This window comes from Arvicola amphibius, chromosome X, assembly GCF_903992535.2.
Source record: "Arvicola amphibius chromosome X, mArvAmp1.2, whole genome shotgun sequence".
NCBI lineage: Eukaryota > Metazoa > Chordata > Mammalia > Rodentia > Cricetidae > Arvicola > Arvicola amphibius.
Genome location: NC_052065.1, coordinates 57,687,908 through 57,697,278, shown reverse-complemented (window position 1 = coordinate 57,697,278; position 9,371 = coordinate 57,687,908). Strand labels below are relative to the sequence as shown.

The following is a 9,371-nucleotide window of genomic DNA, read 5'->3' as shown; positions in this document are numbered from 1 at the left end:
GGCTGTCCTGGAAGTCTCTGTATAGACCAGGCTGGTCTGGAAAAAACAGAAATCCTCCTGCCTGTGCCTCTGGAGTGCTGGCATCAAAAGCATGAGACACCATGTAGTCTGAATTTGATTTTACGTAGTTACCAGTCTGTATTACACGCTGTTATGTGTGAATTCACTCCCGTTTGTTGTTACTGTTTTCTCTTTCTACATCCTTTGCTCTTGCTCACCCTCTCCTTGCTTTTTGCCCCTTGTTGGATTTTGCCCCCTTAGGTGGACACAGTATTCTTTTAGTAGGAATCACCATACTGTTTGTATTGTCCCCCGTGAGGTCTTTTGTGGCTGTTCTACCACATGTGTTTCCTGTAAGAGCAAAGCTTTGCTACTGCTGTGAACTCAGGAACTCCACATTGATTGTGCTCAACATCCATTCAGTTTAAAGAGTTCAAGAAAGGCTTATCGGGGCCTTGTTTTGTTTTGATTTTCGGAGACAGGGTTTCATCTGGATAGCCCTGGTTTTGCTGTAACTCATTCTGTAGCCCAGCCTGGCCTCAAACTTAGAGAACCACCTGCCTCTGCCCCCAAGTGCTAGGATTAAAAGTGTGCGCCACCACACTTGGCTAGCTGCGACACTTTAGAATGTGGCGCAGTTCACAAAATGTGAACCCGTGCTGTGTGTAATGAATTATCTCCTAGATAGATAAGTCTGGTTTTGTGACGACAGTACCAGATTTCACTGCAAACACCTTCAATTCGCCTCAAACACCAGGTTTTAAAAAATTGACGTTTCTACTGCAACCCTGAATACTGCTTTAGATTTTAATATCCCCAGACAGACCATAATATGTAACATAGGATGTGATATAGTAATATAATTAACTATCGTCTTAGAATTCATCAGAATCTTCAGATTTAAGTTTATTAAAGAAAACTGAAGGGAAGGTGGCAAATGTTTAGCATTTGTTAGTGCTGTTACAATTCTCGCTGCGTGTGTGTGTCCCTGAAAAATCTGAGCGTTTCAAACGAAATAACGTTTTGTAGCCCATAGGGATGTGCAGAGGGCAGCAGCCGCCCCCGCCACATCAAGGGGGCGGACTCACGCTGACGTCACAATCACTTCCGCCGCCGCAGTCCCCGCCTGCCCTAGTGCTCTTTAGCGGAGGAGGAGCCGAGACCCTGAGCTGCAGCCGCGGTGGTGGCGTCCGGAGGTCCCACAGCTCTGCGGCTCCGAGCGCGCGACTGTCCGGGAAGGTGAGTGCCAGGCAGCCTGCTGCAGTAGCCGGGAAGGGTGGGCAAGGGTTTCCGAATGGGCACGGGCAGAATCCCAGTGACCCCTTTGCGGGTTCGTCTTGGGCGCGGGGTGGGGCGGAGGGGACTTAACCACATGCCGAGGCCCGTGGCCTCTTTGGGGACCGCATCCCTTTCTGTCCAGCTCCTGCCTTCCGTTATGGCCTCAGCCCGAATGGCCTTTATGGCTGTTTGAGAGTGGGCTGGTGGTCGCGGCCCTCTGCCACTCCTACCTGTCTCTCCTTGCAATGCTCTTGGCCTCTTTGCAGAGCACTCTCTGGCCTTTCTTCCCCCATTTTGCTGCTGTTTTGTCTAATGGCACATGGCTAAAAATTTTAGGTACAAAATGTGCCCACGAAAAGAATTATTAGAAGATAAACAATATTCTCAGGGAAAATCAGGGTTCCTACACGAAACGCTTTTCTTTCTTTTGACCTGCCACATTGATTTGGGTTTGCCCTTTGAGCTGATAACGTATTCCTGTCTCTTATTATGACATTGCACCCCCTCTTCTGTGTTGCACGCAGGCGCGTGCGCGTACACAGACACAGGCACACACACGCGCGCCTGCACACACACACACACACACACACACACAGGCAAGCACGCACACACAAGCCTCCTTTGCAGTCTGGTCCCTGTCCCTGCATCCTCAAGGTTCCAGCAAGCTCCTTCTCTGCGCATGCGCAAACAGGCTATATAACACACACACACACACACACACACACACACACCCTCTCGCACACCCTCTAGTTCCTTCCTCTCCCCTAACCTACCTCCTACCTCTAGAATCTTCCATCTCCTCCTCCTCTCACCCATGTTTGAGTAGGTATTCTCTCTCTCTCTCTCTCTCTCTCTCTCTCTCTCTCTCTCTCTCTCTCTCTCTCTCTCTCTCTCTCTCTCTCTCTCTCTCTGTGTGTGTGTGTGTGTGTGGCTTCCCCCTCCCTTCCTGTCCCTCTCTCTCCTCTCCCCCTCCCTCCCCTTCCCCCCCCTCAGAAATGGCCTCCATCTTCCCTGTCTGCTATATACACACATGTAAAGAAATCTTCATCCTTCTACTGCTTGCCTTACACACATGTCCACACAGGAAGCTAGCTCACACACACACTCTTCTAAAATGTTCTTTTCCCCTATTCTCTGTCTGCTCCATACTGCACCTTCCTGTTTGCCATATTAACATAGGCCAGCATTCTTTGGTCGCTGGCCTTGCTAGTCCATCCATCACATACATCTTCTGGGCTTTTTTCCTGCCTGCTGTTGCCTCCCACGTTGACTCTTAGACACTTTCCTCATTGCTACGAATGCCCTTTTACTTCCTTGCCTGTGACATGCAGGCTTCCTTCTATAGTTCCAGCTGCCAGACGGAACAGGAGCACTGACCCTCCCCTTTCTGACAACCTTCCCCTCTGAAGATGCCCCACCCATTCCTGCCACTCTCCTACCCACAAGCACCCACCCCCTCCAGAAATCCCTGCATTGCAGGATTGCTGGCTCCCTATCCACCTGTCTCTCTCCTGACAGACGCTGGCACTTGTGCATAAACAGTGAACTATATTTTCAGTTCTGTTCTAAATCGTATTTCCTCTCAATATCTGTAGTTCTCAGAAAACCACACCCCCCCCAAAAAAAACCAACCTCGAAGCAGGCTCTCTTCTTCCCATATTTCCACAGCATGTCTGCATTCTAAGCACTCAGCCACTCCCCTCCCCCACCCTGACTCACACGCTTACACATATTCTGTCCTATTCTCCACTAAAGTCTGGCTTTCTTGTGGAACCCAGCCTTATAATCATTTTTGCAAACATTACAAATGTTGTTCCAGGTCTACACCAGGCAGTCACTGGAATGCAACCTCAGGCCTTAGAAGACAGTGAAACTAATGTAAAGGGCCCTTATCCCTGTCCTGCCTACTGAAGGAAAATAGATCTCCTTTAGTTCTGAACTGGGAGCGAGAGCCTTTGCACCTGCGTCCCAGCTCTGTTGGAAACTCTTGAGTCAGCCATGGGTCAGGAATCTAGCAAGCCTGTTCGGCCCAAATCAGCAGGAGGGTATCAATCCAGTGCAGACAGGGGTTATGGAAGGAGGCATGCTTATGTCAGTTTCAGGCAACCCACGAGCCAGCAGGAAAGGATTGCCAGCCCGAGAAGGACAACATCCGAAGTCCCAATGCACAGATCAGCCCCCAGTAAAAACCAAGAGGAGCCGGTCACCATTTGCAGCACTCGTCGTCGTTGGGATGACACGGAGAGCCTCCAGGAACCCAACATGAATGTTGAGAATGAGAATTATTCCAGGTATCCTCCAAGAGAGTACAGGGCCTCAGGGGGCCGAAGAGGAATGGCTTATGGACACATTGACACTTTGGGGGCCGTGGATAGTGAGGAGGAGGGGGCTGGGCCCTGTTTGACAGACTGCCAGTGCGAGGGAAAACTGGCAAGTTTAAGGGCTGATCCAGGGAGGGGCAATGGTCTCCTCGCTTCTCTGGTGGTGGTCGCCGTGATGCGAAAGAGGAGCGCTTCTCTGGTGGTGCTCGCCGCCGGGATGGGAAAGCAGAGCGTGGCAGGGTAGACCCGCCCCCTGCTGCGCGGTGCTCTGCTAACAGAGCTGAGTTCTTGAAGCAGAATGGCATGGCCTCTCAGATGGCCTCTGCTGAAGGCAGGGCAGCTGCAAAGGGTAGCAACAATGTGGAGAGAGGGAGGCAGAATGTACCTGCACGTCCTAGCAGGGCTCCTGTGAGTATTTGTGGTGGGGGGGGAGCCACCCCAAAGAGCGCAGAGGAACCGGTGGTGAGACCAAAAGTCCGGAATGTGGCGACTCCAAACTGCATGAAACCAAAAGTGTTTTTTGATACTGATGATGATGACGATGTACCGCACAGTACTCCCAGGTGGAGAGATGCTGCCAATGCCAATGCTGATGCTGAGGAAGCCCATGCAGGGGCCCTCGCAAGAAGAGGCCGAAGTGAGGGTGCAGGCATCTCCTCTGAGCCGAAGTATCCTGAAGACAAGAAGGATAACAGGAGTGGGCAGGCGAAAGCACAGAGGGTGTCCAGACGGCGGCGAGCCATGCCTGACCCCGACTTCTGGGGCTACCCTGATGATTACTACAGGTACTATGAAGACGAATCCGACAGTGACAAAGAATGGATGGCTTCTCTGCACTGGAAGTATCCAGGCCGGGAGCAACCCCAGTCTTCCAGTGGGGAAAGCTGGGAGCCTCTGCCAGGAAGGGAAGAATTCCCTCAGCAAGCTCAAGGGAATGTGAACACCAGCGGAGCTGGGAGCCTTGCCAGTACCAGTGTTGCAGCAAATGGCAGTGGGCTATCCCAGAAAAGTAAAGACCGTCTCTTCAGGAAGAAGAGCAGGCCTCTCTGGAAGAAGGAGAAATTCCTTGGCTCCGGTACAATGAGAATGAAAGCAGCAGTGAGGGGGAGAACGAATCCAGCCACGAGCTGATGCAGCCTGGGATGTTCATGCTGGATGGCAACAACAACCTGGAAGATGACTCCAGCGTGAGCGAAGACCTGGAAGTGGACTGGAGCCTGTTTGATGGGTTTGCAGATGGGGTGGGGGTGGCGGAAGCCATCTCCTATGTGGATCCGCAGTTTCCTCAACCTACATGGCCCTGAAGAACGCCTGGCCCAGGCGATGGAGACTGCCCTTGCTCACCTGGAGTCTCTCGCCGTTGATGTCGAGGTGGCTAACCCACCCGCAAGCAAGGAGAGCATTGATGCACTTCCTGAGATCCTGGTCACCGAAGATCATGGTGCCGTGGGCCAGGAAATGTGCTGTCCTATCTGCTGCAGTGAATATGTGAAGGGGGAGGTGGCAACCGAGCTACCGTGCCACCACTATTTCCATAAGCCGTGCGTGTCCATCTGGCTTCAGAAGTCCGGCACCTGCCCAGTGTGCCGCTGCATGTTCCCTCCCCCACTGTAAAGGCCATGGCTCGTCACTCTTAGCCTGGCTAATTCCCTATCTAACACCCACAATACTACAGGAGCCCGCTTTCAAAATTAACACTGGCAATGAAATCTGTTGGCCAATTAGACTAAACTTGTTGATTCCTTGTGATTATTTCCAATGTGAAAATGGTTGCGTGCAATTACATTTAAAAATCATTCTTTCATTTAGAAGGTAGAAAGGGGAAGCTAAACTTTCTAAATGCTACTTGAGATTGCAGCAAGAACGTAAATTTTCTAACCTGAAAGTTGAAACAAATCATATTTGTTCTGTAGACTATGTTACTCTTGTTGATGTCAAGTTTATCTGTTAAATACGTTGGAAAGACAAAAATCACTTTCGTTGCATGTTATGGGTTAATGTTCCTGTATTTGCAGTGGTGTAAAAGCTTATTAAAGTTCCTCTTTTGGTTTGGCACAGTACAATGGCATCGTTTGGGCTTTGTCTGAAATGGTGTTACCAGGTAACTATAAATTCTTCTCAGCTCTAGAAGAACTGTCGTTTTCACTAGAAATGCTCATCAGAACACCAAACACCTTCTTTAAGAAACAGGAATAAGGTATGTAATTGTTTTCTGTGTGGAAAAGATTGACTAGAGAGAGAAAGAGGAGAGAGAAAATACCCACAAAGAAACGGGTAAAAATAAATCCAAACTGTGGGGGTGAACAAGTTCGAATCACCTTTGAGAAGATGGAAACTCGTAGAATGGGAAAAAAAAAACCATCTGAATGCCAGTTACACATCTTAACATAGTGACACAAATAGGGACACCTGCAGGACAGCCAGGGCAAAGTCATTTCACAGCCGGCCATGGTGCTTCAAATCCATCTCTAGAACAGAACTCAGACACAAGTGAATTCCTCACACCTTATTTCCCTTCATTCATCCACAGAGGTAAGCACTACCGAGAAAATGGTGTGAACTCCTTGTCTCTATCTCTAGACATATACACTGTGTGTGTTTGTGTGTGTGTGTTTGTGTGTGTGTGTGTGTGTGTGTGTCCCCACAAACAGCTGAGTTTGTTTCTAAACTGGACGTAGTTGGTGGAATGTATGCTCTCGGTTTGCAGCTTGACTTTTTCACTCCCATGGGTTTTTTTTTTTTTTTTTTTGCATTTGATACATTAACCCTTTTGGTAAATGTTTAGATTCTCACAAGCACTGAATGTAATAGAAAGATACCCCTTTGTGCACGTGCGTGTTTGTCTAGCAGTAAAGTACAAGGGAATGAAAGATCAGCGTGCCATAGTTTGAGCATCTTTACCAAGTAGCTAGTGTCAAATTGCTGTCTTGAGTGCCTGTGCTGCTATTTCTACCAACAGTGTTGGGAGGAGACTTGTCGTAACTCCAAAAGCCTGGCTGTCTTCAGCCCTTCAGCCTCACTGGGATTCCGTGACGGGTCAATGAATACACCAGAGAAACATGCTCTGTTCTTTAGAAAACAATAGTTTCTCTTCCTGATCACATCCAGTTTCAGTTCCGAAGAGGAGAGGACACAAGCCTCACCATGCCAAAAGAGAGGACCAATGGGATGACTCGGGCTTAGAGCAATTACTGCTCTTGCTGAGGACCCAGGTTTGATTCAAACACCCACATGATGGTTCAAAATCATCTCTAACTCCAGTTCCAAGGGATCCGATGCCCACTGTACACCAAGCACATGTGTGGTACACACTCATACATTCAGACAAATCACACATAGGTACTAGCTGGTAGTCAGCATAAAAAAAAAAAACCCATACACTTACAGAAATGTGTTCTCCCACTTAACAGAAGCCTTTTTTTGCAGCAGCTGCTCAGGCTGAGACCTACAGCTTCCTTCTTGATCGGTCTTTGTGGGCCTTAGCCTAATATAGGGCTCTTTTGGTGGGTTCTGGTGGTTTGTCACGAACCTTTTCTATACCCCGAGTGGTACCACGTGAAAGTATTTTAGGAGCACCCTTGGTATCCCTTCCCATGGTATAACAGTGACCCACATTTCCAATTTAGGCAGAATGAGTCAGTTCAGGAGAGGGGATGCTCACCAATGCCAGAGAGCCCCTACTGGCTGGAGAAATACACCACTGCAGTCTGGGTAGAGACTCCAGACCTGTGCCTCTGGGGCCCTGAGCAGCTTCAGACTCAAGTGGAGAGCACCAGCCAAAGGTGCTGTTCCGAGGCCTTGAAGTCCGGAGTGGGATGTGTGAGGACCAGGAGCCCAGAAGTATTTGCTGTGGTGGTGATGTCAGAAGCAACAGTGACAGCTTGGGGCCACAGTAGTGATGCACGATTAATAAAAACTCAGGGTCAGAAACTGGGGTTCAACCTAAGGTGTGAAAAGCAAAACAGCCAGCTACGGTTCTTAACTCGACCTCAGTCTGAAATGGCGATCCTGCCTCCAGGAATCTCATAAAGAGACTGTCCCTGAGAGCTGTCTTCCCCTGTCTATATTCCTCTCCAGGGCTGGGATTAAAGGCATGTACCACCTGATTTCTATGGCAACCAGTGTGGCTACTGAGATTAAGGGTGCATGTCATTATGGCTACTGGGACTAAAGGTGTGTGTTACCATAACCTAGTCTGTAAGGCTGACCGGTGGGGCTGTTTCACTCCCAGATCCTCAGGCAGGCTTTATGAAATTACAACCAAAATGTCACTACACAGTAGTATGGGGCCCTTGGTGATGATGCAGCAGGCTCCCAGCTCTACTGGCAGGCTATCTGTCTGTCTGTCTGTACTGTTCCTCCGTTTTAGACTCCCCTGCCTGCTTGGTGACTCCTCCAGGCGTGCCCTCCTTCCAATTACAGCATTTTTGATGTTGAGCTGTTTTCTGTTATTTTTAATAGAAAGCCCCAGTGGCACACCTGTTGACACTGGAGGCCCACGTTTATGGCTGTGTTCCTTGTCATATAAAATATCCCAAGTGGCTAATGGCCAGATGATTTCTGCATAAAATATAGCAGATCCATTATTGGTACCTGGAGCCATAAGTTCTAGAACAGTAAGCCTCAGGGGCCTCTAGACATGGAACAGATTTTTTTTAAGATATATTCTTACTTTGTAACCCTCTGCCTGCGGAGTGCTGGGATTTAAAGGCGTGCGCCACCGCCGCCTGGCTGGAGTCAGTTGTTTCCCTTGTTTATGGGTTCCAGGGATGAAATTCAGATCAGCAAGCTCCCTCAGCAAGCAACCAATTCACCTATGTAAGTTCTTCAGGTTAAGTGCTGTGTTTCAACCATTTTGATAGCCCTGGCATGCGGTGCTCAACAATAGTATCCAGCAGCTTTTGCTGGAAGGATGGCTCTTCCAAGGTAGGTGAGGTGGAAGTGGGGGTGGGGTGGGGTGTACGTGTGCCCAGTAGGAGTCATGTGACCCCACCCAATCGGGCTCTCAAGAACATACTCTCAGCCTCATTCCCCCACCGGCCTCGGCAGGCCTTTCTCTCTCACATTGCTCACCATGCCCCAACTTTGGACAATCCTCACCCAGAGGAAGGGAGTAAGCTGGGTGGTGGAGCCCCTGAGCCACCTTTCCAAATGCCATGGCATTTGCATCTGCTGACTGGTGGCACTTTGTGAGCTCGCATGTATTCCCCCATTCCAGTTTTCTGTCTCTACACTTCACTATCCCAAGAGGTTCTCTGAACCCCACCGCCTCAAGCCCCCTCCATACATTGATTTCCTTAGCCCTGACTGTTAATCCCGGAAGGAAAGTAGCAAGGAAACTGGCTCCAGAAGCCAGTGACATTGTGCAGTCACACAGAAGGATGTTGGATGAGGGGCAGCAAGGGATGTCTTAACCCCAGCAGCCCTAGTCTCAAGAGTGGCTAGGAGCCAGTAGGCACCTGAAGGGCTGTGGATGAGCCTGAGCTGGCTCCAGCTGGACCTCGTAGATCTGCTTCAGGTGTTCTGGTGACAGGCGCTATGTGCTGCCAGGCTCTTAGAGATCGCCAGGTGCACACTGCAGATCCAGCCTGGGAGTATGGGACAAGAGGACACCTTGCGTGGTGACAGGAAAAAGAGGAACAAGACCCCGGTACCTAAAGGGCACCTTTGGAAGAGCTGGGGACAAAGAGACAGCATCTGCTCACAAATAAGGGCATGCAGCTGAAAACCAACCCTACGAGAAGCAGAGATGGGCACTGACACATGCAGCCA

General features: G+C 49.7%; 1 protein-coding gene across 1 annotated transcript; it reads left to right on the top strand.

The window, feature by feature from the left end:
• Positions 1–1,123: 1,123 nt before the first annotated feature.
• Positions 1,124–5,659, top strand: Pja1 (praja ring finger ubiquitin ligase 1). The gene is given in 5 exon segments (XM_038316457.1): positions 1,124–1,239; positions 3,098–3,675; positions 3,678–4,611; positions 4,614–4,879; positions 4,881–5,659. Coding segments are annotated over 4 exon segments (1,932 nt in total). The 5' UTR covers positions 1,124–1,239; positions 3,098–3,276; the 3' UTR covers positions 5,214–5,659.
• The last annotated feature ends 3,712 nt before the right edge of the window (positions 5,660–9,371 follow it).